The sequence below is a fragment of the Scyliorhinus torazame genome, chromosome 9 (assembly GCF_047496885.1).
Source record: "Scyliorhinus torazame isolate Kashiwa2021f chromosome 9, sScyTor2.1, whole genome shotgun sequence".
In the NCBI taxonomy this organism is placed as follows: domain Eukaryota; kingdom Metazoa; phylum Chordata; class Chondrichthyes; order Carcharhiniformes; family Scyliorhinidae; genus Scyliorhinus; species Scyliorhinus torazame.
Window position 1 is genome coordinate 83,269,394 of NC_092715.1, and position 19,398 is coordinate 83,288,791.

Below are 19,398 nucleotides of genomic sequence, written 5' to 3' on the forward strand. Positions count from 1 at the left end.
GGGTCGAAGAATGGGAGAACCGGGGCTGTGGTGAGCTTTGCTTTCAGCTCACGCCATTCCTCTTCATGCGTGGGCAGCCACTGGAATTCCGTCGACGTCTTGACGAGATGGCGGTGGGCCGTGGTGTGGGATGCCATATTGGGAATGAATTACCCGAGGAAGTTGACCATCCCGAGGAAGCTGAGGACCGCCTTCTTGTCCTCCGGAGTCTTCATGGCGTTGATCGCCGAGACCTTGTGGGCATCTGGCCGCACGCCCTGCTGCGAGATGTGGTCACCCAGGAACTTAATATCCGATTGACCAAATGAGCACTTGGCCCTGTTGAGCTGGAGACCATGTTCATGAATTCTCTGGAATACCTTCTTGAGGCGAGCGATGTGTTCCTGGGGCATTGTGGACCAGATAATTACGTTGTCAACATGTACTCGCACCCCTTCGATACCCTCCATCATCTGCTCCAAGATGCGGTGAAATACTTCGGAGGCAGATATGTGCCCAAAAGGCATCCGGTTGTAGCATTAGCGATCGAACGGGGTGTTGAACGTGCACAGCTTGCGACTGGATGCGTCCAGCTGCATTTGCCAAAAGCCCTTGGAGGCAACCAGCTTAGTAAAGAATCTGGCACGAGACATCTCACTGGTCAACTCTTCACATTTTGGTATCGGGTAATGCTCGCGCATGATGTTGCGGTTTAGATCCTTAGGGTCAATGCAAATGCGAAGCTCCCCTGACGGCTTCTTAACGCAGTCCATGGAGCTGACCCAGTCTGTTGGCTCTGTGATCTTCGATATGATGCCCTGGTCTTGGAGGTCCTATAATTGCTTCTTCAGACGATCCTCGGGGTGCCGGCACCCGGCGTGGTGCATGAATTACAGGGTTGGAGTACGGCTTGAGCAGGATTTTATTTTGGTACGGGAGCGTGCCCATTCCATCGAATACGCTGTGGTACTGCGTGATAATGTCCTCTGTGTCGGCTTGCAAGTTTACATCAGGTGAGGCCATCGCTGGTGATGATGACAGGGTCTGGACTCGCTGAACCAGGTTCAGCAGCTTGCAGGCTCGAGCACCGAGCAGGGACACTCTGTCAGGCCCGACGATTTCAAACCGCAGTGTTGCCTTGATCGCCTTGTTGGATACCCCTCGTTGACAGGAGCCACTGGCAGCTATGGCATTGCCATTGTAGTCAAGGAGCTGGCAGGCCGGTGGAAGAATGCTTGGTCTGGCGTGGATGGTATCGAGGTCGGATTTTGAGATGAGGTTCGCTGATGCGCCAGTGTCCAGTTTAAATCGCATGCGAGCCTTGTTAACTGTGAGGACAGCACACCACTCGTCATCGGGATCCACACTGAGGATCGAGAGGTGTTTCGCCGTTGTGGTGGAAGGCAGCGCATGTGTAGTTATGATGCCCACCCGGTATGGGGACTTGAGGCACTCAGCATCAGGGTCTGTTTGGCTGCTGGGATCGGAATCTGGCATGCCTTGTTGCATTAAGCGGACACTTCTGCGCCGCAGCTGGGATCGCTGGCTGCTGAGCGGTGGAGCAGATCTGCAAAGGGCTGCGTAGTGGCCAAGCTTGCCACACTGTAGACACCGGCGTCCTTTTGCCGGACAATGCCGCTTTAAATGGGCGGAGCCACAATTTGGACACGTCATGACTCTGACGTCAGCGCGTTCCGTGCGCCATTGCGCATGCGCAGTGCGGTCGGTCGACGTACGCACCTGCGCAGTCGGGTTGTCGGGTTCGTCGTCCACTCGGTCGTGGTACGTATGCGCAGGGACCCGGGAAAAGCGCTCAAAACGGCCTCTCTCCTCGATGCTCAGGCCCTACATTTGTGCAATGGCCTGCACCCGTTCCGCCTCGTGGGAGGCCAGCTTTGCAGGTTCTACCACCCTGATGTGGGAGTAACGATTCTTAGCATGCTCATGGACAACGCACGTCTCGACAATGACAGAGAGGGTCAACTGTTTGACTTTCAGGAGCTGCTGCCGAAGGGAGTCGGAGTGGACCCCGAAAACGATCTGATCCTGGATCATGGAATCAGCCGTCGAGTCATAGTTATATGACTGCGCTAGGATGCAGAGATAGGTCACGAAGGACTGAAAAGGTTCATCCTTACCCTGAAGCCTCTGCTGGAAAATGTACCGTTCAAAGCTCTCATTCACCTCAATGTCGCAGTGGCTGTCAAACGTCAGCAGGACAGCCTTGAATTTTGTTTTGTCTTTGCCGTCAGCGAACGTAAGGGAGTTGTAAATGTGGATGGCGTGGTCCCCCGCGGTGGAGAGAAATAGGGCGATCTTCCTGGCATCCGATGCTGCAATGAGGTCGGAGGCCTCGATGTACAAGAGGAACTTTTGCTTGAAGATTTTCCAATTGGCGCTGAGGTTGCCGGAGATGCGGAGCTGTGGAGGAGGCCGGATGTTTTCCATTTCACCGGATGGCTGCTTGCTGGTCAATGCTGACTCATTCGAGGTAGGTCCGTCAAGATCAGTATCACTCTGGTACCATGATGTGTTAGGCAGGTAGGTTTGATGTGGACTGCACTCGATGCAGGGAAGCTAGAAACAGACATCTAACACTGGAGAAGATCCAACACTGTTTTATTCAACGATAGAACTGATATACATATTCAGCTGTGGGTCGACACTATACTGAACTGACTGGAGACCTTGTGGTAGCCTGACCAGACTTACTAGCTACCGCATGGTGTTTGTACTTGCTAGCTCGTGGACTCTGACTGTCTCAGTGACTGGGTCCCGAGAGCGCGGAAAACCTAGTGCCCTCTGGCTTTATAGTGGTAGTGTCCTGTCTGATGATTGGCTGCACTGTGTTGTGTGCTTACTGGTCATCCTGTGTGTCAATCACTGCCTGTCTGCATCTCATTATATACATGAGTGGATATTATGTCAGACACCAATGAAATCTTCGAGCGCTACATATTCACACAGCATCTACAAGGTAAAGATGAATCTTTCAACTCCTTCTTAACTAACCTCCGCCTGCTGGCGCTGTCCTGCAACTTTGGTGATATTGCTGACTCCATGATCAGAGACAAGTCGATTTTGGAGTTCACTCTGATCCTATGAGAGAGCAGCTACTGAAAATCAAGCATATGATTCTGCCAGTCGCGATTGAAACACGCACAGTGCATGAGCACGCCAAAAATCGCTATTCCCAGTACAAATCGGCTGAAAATGAGAAACTTGCCTCCCACGAGGCAGAGAGTGTGCAGGCCATCTTCCAGATGCAGTGCCTCAGCATTGATGAAAGCGGCCATTTCACGCGCTTTTCTCAGGGCCCCACGCTTGCGCGATGCGAACGGGATAACGAAGCGGCCGACACCCGCACTGCGCATGTGCGATGACGCACGGAGCGTCAGGACGCCAACGTCATGACGTGCTCGAACTGCAGCAACGCCCACTTAAAGAAACACTGCCCTGCAAGAGGCAGCGATGTTTACCCTGCGGGAAGCCTGGGCACTATGCAGCCTTGTGCAGGTCTGCACCACCAGTCAGGGGCCAGCGCACCCAATTCAGACGACGGTGCGTTCAGAGTGTGCAACAACGATTACAGGATTCTGATCCTAACAGCACAACGGATCCAGAGGAAGAATGCCTGGACTCCGCCTACTGTGTGGGCATCATTACCAAATGTGAATATGCCACCTCCAACTCATCACAAATTCAATCCATCCTCACTGTGGATTCTGCGGACGAATGGCGTGGTCCACGCAAGCCAGTGGTCAATGCACCACGCCAGGTCCCAGCTCCGCTGAGGGAGCGCCTGAAGGCACAGCTCAGGGATCTTCAGCAATAGGGCATCATTGCCAAGGTAACCAAACCGACTGACTGGGTCAGCTCGATGGTATGTGTTAGAAAACCTTTGGGAGACCTGCACATCTGCATTGATCCCAAGGATCTCAATAAGAACATAATGCGTGAACACTACCCCCATCCCGAAGCGGGAGGAACTCACCAGTGAGATGTCTCATGCAACCAAGTTAGTCGCATGGATTTTGGCAAATCCAGCTGGATGAGTCCAGCAGAAGATTCTGCACCTTCAACACACCGTTTGGCAGATGCTGCTATAATCGCATGCCGTTTGGCATTGTCTGGGCATCAGAGATCTTCCATCGCATCATGGAGCAGATAATGGAGGGCATTGAAGGGGTTTGTGTGTACGTGGACGACATCATCATATGGTCCACAACCCCTGAAGAGCATGTTTCCCATCCCCAGCAGGTATTCCACCGTGTCCATGCCAATGGCCTGAAGCTGAACAGGTCCAAATGTTGCTTTGGCATGTCGACACTCAAGTTCTTAGGAGACCAGATCTCTCAGCAGGACGTGCAGCTGGACACAGACAGGGTCAAGGCCATCAAAGCCATGAAGGTCCCTGTAGACAAGAAGGCAGTGTTGAGCTTCCTGGGCATGGTCAATTTTCTGGGCAAGTTCATCCCAAACCTGGCCTGACACACCACGGCCCTACAGAACCTGGTGAAAAAGTCCACTGCCTTAGATTGGAAGGCAGCACATCAGTCAGAGTGGTTGGAGCTGAAAGCCAAGCTCACCACTGCACCCGTCTTGGCATTTTCCGACCCCGACAAGGAGATGAAGATCTCGACAGATGCGAGCCAGGATGGCATCGGTGCGGTGCTGCTTCAACGCGATGACACTTCCTCCTGGGTATCGGTAGCCTACGCATTGAGGGCCATGACGCCCACCGAAACACGGTATGCGCAAATAGAGAAGGAATGCCTGGGTCTTCTCACTGGCATTCTCACGTTTCACGACTATGTCTACTTCCTGCCGCCATTCACTGTCGAGACGGATCATAGGCATCTGGTCCACATTATCCACAATGACCTGAACGACATGACGCCTCGGTTGTAGCGCATCCTCCTCAAACTCAGAAGGTACGACTTTGACTTAAGTGTACACGCCTGGCAAGGAGCTCATCAGCGCTGAAGCATTGTCCCGCTCCATCACATTGCCTAGTGAACCGCTGGAAATCATCCGGCAGATTGAATCACAGGTGCAGCTGTGTGCTAGCACCCTACCGGCGTCTGATGAGAAGGCGGTTCGTATCCGTGAAGAGACAGCCAAAGACCCCCTCTTGCAGCGTCTCATGCACCACCTCGCCAATGGTTGGCAGAAAGGGCAGTGCCCTCAATTTTACAATGTAAAGGACGAACTGACGGTGATTGATGGTATCCTCCTCAAGCTGGATTGGATTGTCATTCCACTCAGTCTCCAGAGCTCGGTGCTCCGCCAAATCCATGAGGGACACCTGGGCATCGAGAAGTACAGATGCAGCAGAGCACGGAGACTCCCCAGCAGCATGAAATCGAGACCTCCCTGTGGTCCAAGGTTGGCATCGACCTCTTTTGTGCGAATGGACGTGACTACGTGTTGATTAATGACTATTTCTCCAATTACCCTAAAGTCGTGAAGTTCTCAGATCTCACATCTCGGACCGTCATCAAGGCCTGTAAGGAGACGTTCTCCAGGCATGGTATCCCACTCACTATTATGAGTGACAAGGGCCCGTGCTTCAACAGCCAGGAGTGGTCTATGTTTGCCAAGTCATACCATTTCAAACATGTCACTTCCAGCCCACACTATCCGCAGTCCAATGGGAAGGTTGAAAAAGGGGTGTACATTTTGAAACAGCTCATCTGCAAGGCCGCGGATTCTGCTTCTGACATCTACCTCACGCTGCTTGTGTACAGGGCGACCCCACTGTCCACTGGCATGTCGCCGGCTCAACTCCTGATGAACAGGGTCCTGCGGACGACACTTCCAGCCATACACTTGCCCAACCTGGATCACCTCCCAGTGCAGCAGAAGGTGCAGCAGCTCCGAAACCAGCAAAAGCAAGTCTACGATGCTCAGGCCACCGATTTGCCCGTGTTATCCCCAGCAGACACTGTCAGGATCAAGATACCGGATGGTGGCTGGTCTGCTCCAGCTGTCGTTGTTCGACAGGCTGCGGCCCGCTTGTATGTTGTACATATGGCTGATGATTCTGTTGTGTGACGAAACAGACGGGCACTGCGCAAAGTTGCCTGCCCGCAACCGCTTTCTTCTCCATTTCCATCCTTTGTTATGCCACCTCCTGATACCTCGAACTACGAGGCCCCCAGTCAGGCTTCCATCCCGCCTGTCAAGGCGCCATCATCTCCACCACCACCTCTCCGGCGGTCGACAAGGATCAGACGCAAGCCCCAGAGACTGGACTTATGAACATTTGTTTTGTTTGCTATGTTCTGTTTTCTCACATTAGACAGTTGTCTACACATGTAAGTACGTTCACATATGCCACCGCTTGTAAATATGTTAATATATGCCACCACATGTAAGTACGTTCCCATGTGCCAACAAAATATAAAAAAGGGGAGATGTCATGATATGCAGACATGCAGATAATGATCAGACAGGCACGGACAGGCAGCTAATGAACACAGAGAACAGGAGATGACCAATGAGCAGGCAGGACACTCAGGGGTGGTATCTCACTATAAAAGGTACGAGGCACTCACACTCCGCCTCTTTCCACTGATGAATATCTACAGCGTGAGTCAGGGTGTATGTACAGTATCATACCTCCAGCACGTGGCTAAGAGCTAGTCTGGTTCAGTCAGACAGAGTAACCACACTTAGGTTTGCAGAGAGTCGAACTCATAGAGAACTGTGCTAACTGTGCTACTGGTTCAATAAATCAGATTGAACTAACTTCAAGGTCTGGAGTATCTTTTGGTTAAAGCTGCATCCAGTTGCAGTCTGTGTTATCCCAGAGTACATAACACATCAGTTACGTTTCTGCGAAGGACATCAGCTGATCATTTAAGTCCTCGTTGCATCCTTTGAAAAAAATCAAGAAGTTTGTCCTCAAACTAACCATGCTTAGTTTTAAAATGCCTTTGAAGTTTTGAGGGTTTTAAACTTTAATTTATCAGTACTTCCCTGCATATAACACACATGGGCTTTGCATCCTGATTTGCATTGGCACAATTAACAAAGCCATACCTACAGAAATCATTTTTACACTGTTTTGTACCCGATTTAATTTTTGTTGTTTAAAATGATCCATCTTCAGTCGTGTTGTCTTGCTTGCTCACAGCTAGAAAATGGAGGAATTGCTTCTCTGTGATTTTGTACCAAAAGCCGGATGTACAGGGCGCATGACATCAGTGTACATGCGGGCGCGTGACCTGCTCTCTGCTGCCACTTCTGGCCAGAAGACTACATCGGTCTATTTAAAAGCTAGTCGCGGCTTGCATTCTCAATTTAAAAGCTGGCCGCCACCATTCGGCATTTCTCCTGCGATCAGGAACGCCATGACCGATCCCTCTGCGACCCTCCCAACTCCTGCCTGTGACCCACCCACGGGTCATGACCCACAGTTTGAAAAATCCTGACTGATAGGACAAATTATGTGTGAGATGTAAGTTCAGAGGAATGAAAGCTTTGAAACAACATGTCAGTAAACAAGAAATACACTTGTTCTGATTTTGTAACGTAATTTAAATTCAAATTTGAGAATTAGTTTTCATTGTGCAAAACAAGTTTATAAAAAGAAAGGTGCATTTCTCACATCCTTAAGATGTGCCTAGTGCTTTACAAATAAAGGATTACTTTAAACGTGCATTTACTGCTCTATAGGCAAATATGGCAGACAGTTTGCACACAAACAGTAAATGAATTAGTAAATGGATAATCTATCGTGGTAGTGTTGGTTGATAGAGGAATGTTAGCAAAGACAGAGAGGAACATTCTGTTCTTCTTCAGATAGAGCCACTGGATTTACATCCACCAGAGTAGTTAACTACGGCCATCGGCAGTACTCCATCAATAACGCCATGTCCTGTGTCAGCTAGTTGATCAGTGATCAGGCCCAGGACCAAGACTTGAATCTGTAGCCTTCTGATAGATAGGCAACTAAGTTATGTTGCTGGATGAGTGACAACTTGGATGCTACTTGAAAAAAGTTACAATCAAGGTTTGCTCAGATAGTGTCTTGTACCGATGTTCCTGGTTTAATACTAGCTCTGAACTATAATTCCAAAAGTCAGCCAAGGTACACCAGTTCTGACACAAAAACTGATGGGAACATTTGTCAGGCAATACACACATGCAAAGTAAAGGAATCTCAAACTTTTAGAATGAACTTTGAAAGAGATGTACATGCGTTCAAATGCAGCATCGTAAGTGTCTACTCTCTAGTTACTTTACATTTGGTGGTAGCCTAATGGCTATAGTACTGGTTAGGCAATCCAGAACTCATAAATTAAAATCACAACATAGCCAGCTGTAAAACGGTGTTAAATAAATCCAGTAATTTGAGGGCGAGCACCAGACATGACAGCTGTTGAATTACTGCGATTTCCCATCTGGTTCACTAATGACTAATGTTCTTCAGGAAGATAATCCTGCCACACCTACCAATTTGGCTTCCACATGCTCCATTCATGCAATAAATTGGCATATTGGCAAAGAATCAAGTATAATATCAGGAAAAGACTTCGCCAAATTCAGCCCAGAGAACCAACTGACTGCTCTTCACTAACTCTTGTGTACTGGTGGCCAAGATGGGAATAAACTATTGTCAAACAACAATTTTACTCAGGGAATTAAATTTATCAGCAAACATCCTGGGCTAATCCACCACCATACCTGGGTATACCTTGTCCTATCAGCCAGATAGATGCACCAGATGGTCAGCGAACAGTGCGATACTGTCAAATGAGGCCCTGGTTTCATGAAACCTCAGGGTTTTGGGTCAAATGCTAAAGAAGCCTTTTGCTGATCATCACCCACTGACTTTTGCCTTTAGATGACAAATGCATTTCTCCATATTAGCCATCATTTTGAAGAATCGGGGAGAAGCAATGACACAGAGTACATTCTGATTCTTTGATTAGGTGACTTCAATGTATCACTGCTGACCATCAGTCAGTTTGAATTTTAAAAGTGCTCCCCGTTTTAAGCTTTTCCTATGTCATGGACCTTCCTAGTCACAGTTTTGGCAAATAATCAGTAGTTTGATGCTCAACAATTGGTCAATAAGAGCTGCAATCAATCAAATTGTTGGACCTTTCCCTCTGAGTTTTATCCGCATCTCTCTCCAGTGATCCAAGATTCAAGTCACATAGGGAAATATTTGTAAGCTGAAAAGCCCAGACAATTCACACCAACAGTTTATAAAAGTCTCCCATTGTGGGATAGGTTAATTTTTCAACATTATAATGTTTGCAATGATAACTGTTGGCTGTACAAACAATAGTCAAGTTATTGTGAAATAGTATGTCCATTGTGAAATGGACTTTTTGTTTTCAAACTGTCCATTTTCTTATTTTGGGCCAATATACAGAGTTCATCGATTTAAGAATTATGGAGCACATTGCAAAAACTAATTTCCAAACATGTTGCAAATTTTCCGCAAACCGATAAACAACAAGAAAATAAAGTCAACGTGGCGTTGTGTTAGCTTCTAATTATATTTTGCCAATTGTCTTGTTGGCACCAATAGTGCAATGCTGGTTTCAGGAACAGATCAGATAGCCTTATTCATGTACTTCATGTTATTTTTACAAAGAGCATTTTCTTTAGAAGGTGGCTCTCTTTAATATAAGTTTGATGCAGACAGGGGTGTGAATCAGAGCGGGACTAGATCAGAGATTAATTAAAAATGACTAGCACTGAAACAAAACGGAATCAAGAATAAAAGTCAGACAGATAAGTTCACAGCAATAAAGATACAAAGCACGAGTCAGCAGAAAAACAGCAGATTTGATGTGCACCATCTGCTCTTTACAATGGATACACCCTCACATTAACTGTTAAATGTTTTGATATTTTAATAAGTATTCGAAAACAGTTTTTTAAATCTACTCCATCAATAGACAGCATAGACAAAAAGGCAAATTTAAAATAATAAACGTTATTTTGTTTTAAATCATCTTAACTTGGTCAATAAACCCATCCCTTTAAGTTTTAAGCTGCATGTATACTTCATCTTGATTCTTTGGTATCTTTTTTGAACCTCTGTAGAGGTGCTTGGACAGCCCTTTATGCAGTTGGGGGTAAAGAAAGTGTTGAATTCAGTGGAAACCTACCTAAAAATAAGTTCTGAAAGCATGCATGCCCGCATGCTGTGTAGAAACACATGCGTACAACAGCAGCATGGGTTTTAAAGCAGCATCGTGATTAATAATTTACAAGGTAATAAAATATTCAGCTTCATGACAGAGCTGTGGGTTCAGTTTTAATTCTGAAGATTTGACAACCTGTATGAAAAATTAGGATTTTATCACGGCTCAATCTCACTCCAACAATAACAAAAATAAATAAGAAAACAAAGGCTGAATAGGGTCAGGAAAAAAATGTTTTGCAGAAAAGTGGAAGGGCTCGTCCTGTGCATATTAAATGGAACTGTTACTGTCTTTCATTTCTGTATCAGTGATTAAATAGTGGACAACTCCGGTGTGGAACATCCACTGATCACAGAGCTGATTGGTCGGCTTTTCAGTAATCGGCAAGGTAACTTGAGCAGGGTGAAATAAATCACAATCGATGCTGAAAGCCGATCCTCTCCCTGGCGCGTTCGGAGTGTTTTTCTTTGACCCTCTTTTTGTTAAAGGACGTTTAGAGAAATGGCATCATGTTACCGATGGCATTGGGAGTTGTTTCCATCCTGCTCAATACTACACGCGATCTATACTGACTGCGCCCTCTTGCTTGTCTCCCAGTCTCCCGGTCCTGATGCTCTTGTTAATGGGTGCCTGGATGTTTGGTGTGTCTCCTTGCAGTCCCGGGCTCTTTGTGATGAACGGGGCGGTACAGCGAGCTGGGTGGACAGACAGTGAGCTCCCACTGACGCAGTCAACATTCCTCTCAGCTTTGTCCTTCCCAGATAGGGAGGAGAGAAAAGATTCATCAACAACCTCCACTGGGCGTATTTAACCCACTATCCGAGGTTTAAAATCGTGTTTTTATAAATAGCTCACCCCGGGCGAGAGGCGATGAGTTTTTTTTAAATCCAGGACCTAAGGGAAGCGGAATCAAATATCCCCACAGCCCAGTTACAGAGCGAAAGAAGAAAGCGCGGTTAACAATGGAGAGGGGACCGGTTTAAAATGATACATTTCATTGAAGTTAGCCGACCAGTATCCACGATTTAGTGTGTTGAACTGATTTTAAAAAAAAGATATCACAGATTACAAAAGAAAATGACCATCCATATACTCGGTATCAGTGAAGCAACGCGCAAATTTGCACAACACGCACACGGAGAATTGGCCAGATATATCTCCAATGCAAAGGTCCCAATCTGATGAGCACTTTTCTCGCTTCCCTGCCGCTATCTCAGTGCACCTATGCCAAAGCCTTCATCCCAACAAGCAGGTTCCTCACTCCCATCCCATTCCAGTTACTGTCAAACATCCACTCACAAAGCAGGGAACCGAAGCAGAAATCAACAATAAAACAAGCGCTTTGTTGACACCGACTTTCCCCTTTCTCTCTCTCTCTCACACTCTCACTTCTACCGGACGGGAGATGGTGAGCCGAGGGGTTTTCTTTGAATATATCTTTTGCTCTCGGAATCCTTCATTGGCAGGGCTTGAGAGGGTTAAAACTTTCCTCAGCTCCAGTAATATTACACAAACTGCAACCAGCGATAGATAAATGACGTCCTGAAGCGGAGAGGAATTGTCAGATTTAAACATGAAAAGATACACAACACACTTTCACCTCCCTCTTGAACCCTCTCCGGTTCGGTCGGAATCACCTAACATCGCTGAAGGATCATTTTATATATTTTTTAAAAAACACTTGAAATGATTTTTATCACGAACAACTGTCGGGCTACCAGCACAAAAAGTGCTGCCATTTAAAACAACAATTATATTTTTTGAACTGTTCTGTTTGCCTGGGGTGCTGATAACTGAATAATCACAGGCAGAGGCAGAAGGGCGTTCAGTGGCTCCTTTAATTCAGGTACTGTGTGAATAAAACTTACCTTGGGCAAGGTGGAGGATACCCAGGCTGATAATCAGGATGAAAGTGGCAGTGGAGTGATGCTGTCTCATGTTGACTCAGTACACCTTCGGATCCAGGCTGTCGCAACCAGTCTCCAGATCGGTTCACTCTTGATGTTGGCTGGGCTTGGGTCAGTCTGCTCAGAGGGAGAGACAGAGCTGACTTCCAGTCAACGACTGACTGCAGGGAATGTGCTGAAACACTGGGCACTTCTCAGTGACGCCGAATGATGCTGTGTGTCAGTGCAAGCAGGGAGCAGAGAGTGCAGTGAGGAACAGCCCGAGATCGCACTGCCTGATACTGTTCCTGCCGCCCCACTGCCACGGAAAGAGCGAGACAGAGACACAGCGCCGCTGCTCCACGTGTTCCTCCTGCCCAACAACACCCCGGAAACTACTCACCCACTTCACTCCCCGCACACCAGCTCCTCCCAGCCCAACACCTCAACACCCCCTGGCTTCATCGTCTGCAGCCAGCTAGCTGCTCAAGCCCCTGTCTCATGCACCAAGCTACTTTGCAATTTCCCCATGCTTTTCCATTCGCCAATTCCTCCCCACCTTCATTTTATTCAACAACCAGTAAATGGATTTCATTCTTGTTTTTTTTTGTTTACTTGGTTCATTTACCGAAGCGACACTTGCCTATTTGTCAACCTGCGTGCGTGAAGTGGATGTATTTATTTTGCATTTCACTCATTAAACATGTGTGTTTATCTTTCTCCATGTTGCAGTCTCAAAATGTAAATGCCAAGCTTTGCAACCTAAACAATCTGGAGTAAATAAAGAGTGCTCGGTGGAGTTGTTTTAATGATATTTTCACTTGTGCGTGAAGGAGTGAGTTATTCGCGCCCTAATGGAACTGAAAACCCACTCATGCACTTGCCGCCAGTCTGATTTTTGTTTGCGACCAGCGGGGTTATTTTTCATTGTGCAATGTCAATTGCCTGTTATAAAGTCAGAAACAAAAATGTAGTCAATTGTCATTCACCCATCCACCCTGCGCACTGTGTAATTAAAACACTTTTTAAAAAGTAGTGCATTTTTCAAACGTAGCTCGGGAGAAAATTATTTCGAAAATTCCCCTGAGGAAAGACCCCAGACTGGGAGGACCATACCTAGTAACAAAGGTAGATGTTTTCACACCTGTGATAACGGTGGGGAAGAAATTCTGCCTCATGAATGGATTGGAAGGGGGAAAATAATAAAATTGAACAAGAGTATCTGGATGATGGGTTTCATAAATGGAAGTATTAAAATATAAAAACAAGGAGGGGGTTCCACCTGTACAAAACAATTGGCTGATTATGTCGAGTTTTGCCTCCCTACTAAGGGTGGATATCAAGGCCACAGAAAAAGCATTTCTTCACATTCACTTCAAATGATGCCAAAAGTTGGAGGCATTTGTTTTGAAGAGAGACTATGGAACCTGGTTTTTTTTTAATCTAAAGCCAAAGAAGATTAATAGGTGTTCTGTAGAAGGATCACTTAGATCTGAAATGTTAGTTCTGTTTCTCTCCACAGATGCTTCCAGACCTGCTGAATTTATTTATCCAACATCTTTTGTTTCAATTCGCAGCAAATCTCTAGGAGGCATTCAGAATTATGAGGAATTTTGAATAATAAAGAAAAACTGTTGCTGATCACTAATTTGGCTACTACATGGAACAAGTATAAGATTATCAAAAGAACAAAGGTTTTTTTTCTAATTACAAAGGTTCGTTAGGAAATGGAGGCCGGATTTTGTGTGTGCCCTGGAAACCGGCTGGGAGGCGTGAAGGCAGGAACATGGTTTGGGATGGCATTGGGTGGGCTCCCTGACATAGTCCAGCTGCTGGGACAATTTCCAGGGGTGGGAATGGCAGTGGATCACAAACTCGCCAACTGGACGCAGGCGACCAATTAAAATGCCAATTATTGGCAAATTAAACACCATTTTCCCAGACCTCTGTTGGTCCTCAGCCACGTAAGGAGGCCACCAGCTGATTATCTCTAGCCTCGTTTAAAGGTACCTCCAACTAGTGCCTAAGGGACACCCAGATCGAACTCTTGATTTCCAGCCCCCTTGACACCGTGGATGAAGATCGTGAGGATGCAACAAATGAAGCCCCATCACAGCACTCACCCACACCTTCACCAGCACAGTGACACACACCTTGGTGGGGCCTAAAGCAGGCTCGGGTCATAATCTGGTGAGCACAGCACAGGTTCTGGTCCACAGCAGGCAGATGCAGAAATATTCAAGGTCAAGCTGCTCAAAGGACAGCTGGGGGCCAGGATTCTGCTGAGTTGGAGTCAGACGATGAGCCTCCAGGCTCAGTCTTAAGGCGGATGTTGGAGCTGCAGCTAAAGACAATGCAATATCAGGCAGAGTCATCAGATATCATCCACAAATTGCAGTGTATGATGAGGAGTCTCTCCGCATTCAGTCAGAGGTCTAGCTCCAGCATGCCAGGGCATGGAGGTCATCATTTGTAGGATTGCGGCTGCCATGGAGACTTTTGCCTGGGACTTAAGGCCTGCATTGCACCAGGCATTGAAATCCATCACTGTCGACATTCATGGAATCTATCAGTGGCAGCAGGAGTGGGGGCCAGGGCAACCCAATCTCATTGAAGGTGCTCTTTCTTCTCAGGGGGTTAGCTGTGGGCCCTTAGGCGCTTCTCGGGCTGGGGACCAGCAGCTAAACATGTCAGCACCATTCACCCAGGTGACTCAGAGAGTGTTCAGCCGATCCCAGTTTCTTCTCCCTGTGACCCCATCACCTCCAATTCCACAGACCGAGAGAGGTGCACCTACTTCACAGCAGGAGACTAAAAGCCAGACGGAACCCTCCAAATTTCAGCTCTCCAGAGGACTCCCTCCCAAGTCATTCCAGACAGCAGGGTGTAGACGTCAGCAGCTTGCTTCCACCTCAACTTTGGATTTCGGGGAAGCACCAAGGCACATTGGAAGGGTGAGGAAGTTCAAGAAAGAGAATCTCAACAGTGGCATGGGTGTTCACCACATGTATATCACCTATGTAAATACAGTTACACCCATTCCACATCTCCTCCTGCTCTGGGTGCTGAATTGTGTTGTGGTCTATCAGGGGTCAAACCATGTTGTTCCCTCCCCTCACATATCACTGATCTCACATCATGTGCCTCTGGTCCATGTTCTGTGAGCCCATCTCATCACAGTGTGTGTCCTTCTCAGCTCAGTGCTTGTGTGAGTTACAAGCATTGTGAGGACAAACGGTGGTCATTCTTGGCTGTGTAAGATGGAAGTTAATGTAATTCCCCTGACTCACCTGCATTGTGGAAAGGTGAAGGTATAGTGTACAAGGAAAGATATGGATGCGCATGGAGAAGAGTAACTTTGTTATCTCCATACATTCTCTGTCACCCCTCAGGGTCTGCAATCTAACAGGCCTTACTCAGAGGTCATGTGCACTCCTGTTTCCGTTATGATGATGAGGCAACATCAAATGCAGTCTCCATTTTCCTCATGTCCTCCTCTCTGTTGGATCATTGAAATAAAAATATGAGTTTGTTGCAGTCTCTAAAGATTCTTTATCTGCTGCTGACTAGTGAGTGACTGGCTTTAAGGACTTGTTTAGAGTAGTACCACTTTGCTATTGCAATCGTGGCCATGGCTATGAACACTCTAAGTGTAACAACATCCATCCCCCAAACCCCCATCCATTTCCCCATCTCAGTAGACCTACTGCTATGAGATGGAGGTGGCCAAGCGCTTGGATGACTTGCATTTGTTTTATTTTATTTTATTTTTAAATAAATTTAGAGTACCCAATTAATTTTTTCCAATTAAGGGGCAATTTAGCGTGACCAATCTACCTGCCCTGCACATCTTTTTGGATTGTGGGGGCGAAGCCCACGCAAACACGGGGAAGAATGTGTAAACTCCACACGGACAGTGACCCAGAGCCGGGATCGAATCTGGGACCTCAGCGCCGTGAGGCAGCAATGCTAACCACTGTGCCACCGTGCTGCCCTATGACTTGCATTTATTTTGGTTTACACATTCCTCATTCAGTGGACTGAACAACTACATCCTTTGCAATACACATGAAATGAAATGAAATGAAAGTCACTTATTGTCACAAGTAGGCTTCAAATGAAGTTACTGTGAAAAGCCCCTAGTCGCCACATTCCGGCGCCTGTTCGGGGAGGCTGGTACGGGAATTGAACCGCACTGCTGGACTGCCTAGGTCTGCTTTAAAAGCCAGCTATTTAGCCCTGAGGGCGGATGTTCTGTGAGGGCATGGAGTTCTTTAAGGGGACTCTGGGATTCCCATCTCTGAACCTGGCAGCCACGAGGTTCTCATGTAATGTTTTCAACAGGCTTCTCCTACTTGTCCAGGTTCCCACTTGTTTTTGGAGTCACTATCACAAAGGAGAATAATCACAATTATTTTAAAGGGTTACGAGACTGAGCTCGGTAACTGGAACTAAATGGAATTAATCTCCCATGAATGTGATTTTACATTGGCAGCTCATTATTGCCTCAGTTATAACCATGGTGCTCCTAACATTTCTCAGCTGCGCATTCCTGCTCCTTTGGGGATACAAATTTCAGATGGGTGCCTCTTTAATCGAACCCCAGTGCGCATTCTTCCCGGAAGCCCTAACAGCCCTCCCCAGCAGCGTTGTGTCTCGTTTAATTTTCCACTTTTCCATTGCTCCAGGTTCCAAGATGTTGGTCCTCAGATTTTATTGCCAGACCAGTTTCGACCCTCCCTGTGTGACTGTGGAAATCCATCCCATCATCCTGGAGGAGCAGAACATTTAGATTTCCCTCTCTTCTAACACTCTCAGTCCTCCCCCTGTAATCCTTGACCCCATTGTAATTGTGGTTGATATCTCTGAGATATTACCCCTCCCCACCTTGCAGTCTACTGTATCATGTCATATATGGACCCCCCGGTAGCCCACCCCCATGAGACCATTGAGTGCCAGCCCCTACACTACTTGTTCCAAATCGACAGGCTGAAGGTGTCTCCACTGACTGTGGCCATGGCTATGAACACTCTAAGTGTAACAACATCCATCCCCCAAACCCCCATCCATTGCCCCATCTCAGTAGACCTACTGCTATGAGATGGAGGTGGCCAAGCGCTTGGATGACTTGCATTTGTATTATTTTATTTTATTTTAAAATAAATTTAGAGTACCCAATTAATTTTTTCCAATTAAGGGGCAATTTAGCGTGACCAATCTACCTACCCTGCACATCTTTTTGGATTGTGGGGGCGAAACCCACGCAAACACGGGGAGAATGTGTAAACTCCACACGGACAGTGACCCAGAGCCAGGATCGAACCTGGGACCTCAGCGCCGTGAGGCAGCAATGCTAACCACTGTGCCACCGTGCTGCCCTATGACTTGCATTTATTTTGGTTTACACATCACAATGGCTTTGTACAAGATTGAAGACAAATTTTCCCCTACTCTTTGAGGAAAGGCACTGGTTTGTCATACAATCAGCAATAACCCAAATAATTTTTCATAATTTCTAGTGCTTCCTATTGGGAGTGAGAGGGAGACTCTGATAGTTTGTGAAAGATGTGCACTTTTCTTGCAGTTACTAAACCCTGGCTGCATAAATATTTCATATATTTGTCAGCCGTTCCAGATTAAAATGTTCTGTGACTGTACACTGAACTATATTACTCTGCAGCACAACCAGCAATAAATATTTCTTATTCCTGCAGGGTTGAAACCTCAAAATTGCTTAATTTTTGGCAGTGCTTATTTAAAGATAAGGTGTGATATTTCAAGTTTTCCACAACAGTTGAGTTAAACTATTAATTCTAGTGTTCTATTATTTTTCACAATAAACTTTTTCAAAAGAGGCAGTTGCCATCAGACAGTTTCACATATAATCATCATCTCCAGGCTGATTTTAACTATTACAAGTTTTATCTGCAATTATTCACACCACAGCAGCAAATGGTTTAATGTTGGAGTTGGAAATGTTTCCTCTCAGGTATCATAAATTAGCCTTCAGAGCACTGCTGAAGATGAGCTACCTTTTTTTCCAGTATTTGCTGTTACATGATACTTACCTCATGGATGCAGCATTGAGTAACTTAACTAGTTCTTTTACCTATGCTGCATTGCATTTCTAAAATCTTAGACATTGATAAGAACTGCCTTATTGTGTTTCCGAGCAAAAATGGTCTGATTAGGCACATTGCCAAAGAAGATAACTCCAAAACCTATGTTTGTTTCTTTACAACCCATTGGATGTATTGTATGTGTGATTTTATCTGCATTGATTTTAACCTTAATTATGTGGAATGCTCTTTTCACTGTCAAGAATGCTCTTGTTTTGGTACTTTAGCTGAAATAAATTAAAATAAATCTTGTTGAACATTGGGGCATTAATACTTGGATAGCACCAACAAAATAGTAATGATGGGCGGCATTGTGTCACAGTGGTTAGCACTGCTGCCTCACAGCGTTGCGGACGTGGATTCAATTCCAGCCTTGGGTGACTGGTTGTGTGGGGTTTGTACGGTGTCCCCGTGTCTGCGTGGATTTCTTCTGGGTGCTCAGCTCTCCCACAGTCCAAAGATGTGCAGGTTAGGTGGGTTGGCCATGCTAAATCGCCCCTTAGTATACAAAAGGTGGGATTATGGAGAAGGGTCCTGGGTGGCGTGCCCTCTCAGAGGGATGTGCAGACTAGATGGGCCAACTGGCCACCTTCTGCACTGTAGGGATTCAATGTTCATATTTTTTTCAACCTCGTTACAGAATTCCTCACAATACATGGAGCAGTTGTGTTACTAGACTAAGGTTTCAGAGGGCCAATTAACATTTCAGAGAATGACTGTTAGAGCATTTAAATTCAGCTCTAAAGCTGGTGTCAGTAACAGTGACCACAAAACTGTTGGATTATAAAGCTAACTGGTTCACTCATGAAGGAAAGCCGTCACCTTTACTCAGTCTGGCCTATGCAAATGTAGTCCCATAGAAAAGTTAACTCTTGCCTGCCATCTGCAACAACCCAGTACGATATTCAGTTACGTTGTATCAAATCACAATTTACAGTGGTTCATAAATGACATAGATGACAATGTGGGGGGTTGGATTAGTAAGTTTGCGGATGACACAAAGATTGGCCGAGTTGTTAACTGTGAAGTTGAGTATCATGGATTACAGGAAGATATAGATGGGATGGTCAAATAGGTGGAGAAGTGGCAGATGGAATTTAACCCTGAATAGTATGAAGTGATTCACTTTGGAAAGAATCATTTAACAAGGAAGTGTACTATGAAAGGTCTGACACTGGGAAGTTCCGAAGAACAAAGGGACCTTTGTGTGTTTGTCCATAGATCTCTGAAGGCAGAAAGGCA

The 19,398-nt window shown here is 46.3% G+C and overlaps 1 protein-coding gene across 4 annotated transcripts in view; it reads right to left on the minus strand.

Annotated features, from left to right (window-relative positions):
• The window catches only part of LOC140429355 (EGF-like repeat and discoidin I-like domain-containing protein 3), a 387,531-nt gene extending 375,082 nt beyond the window's left edge, over positions 1-12,449 (minus strand). For 2 of the 4 annotated variants that reach the window (XM_072516224.1, XM_072516223.1), the window contains exon 1: positions 12,020-12,449. In XM_072516224.1, the coding sequence (XP_072372325.1) occupies positions 12,020-12,089 (70 nt within the window). In that variant the 5' untranslated portion in view covers positions 12,090-12,449. The remainder of the gene's footprint in view (positions 1-12,019) is intronic. The other 2 variants (XM_072516222.1, XM_072516221.1) reach the window with 1 other exon arrangement.
• Between the last annotated feature and the right edge of the window lie 6,949 nt (positions 12,450-19,398).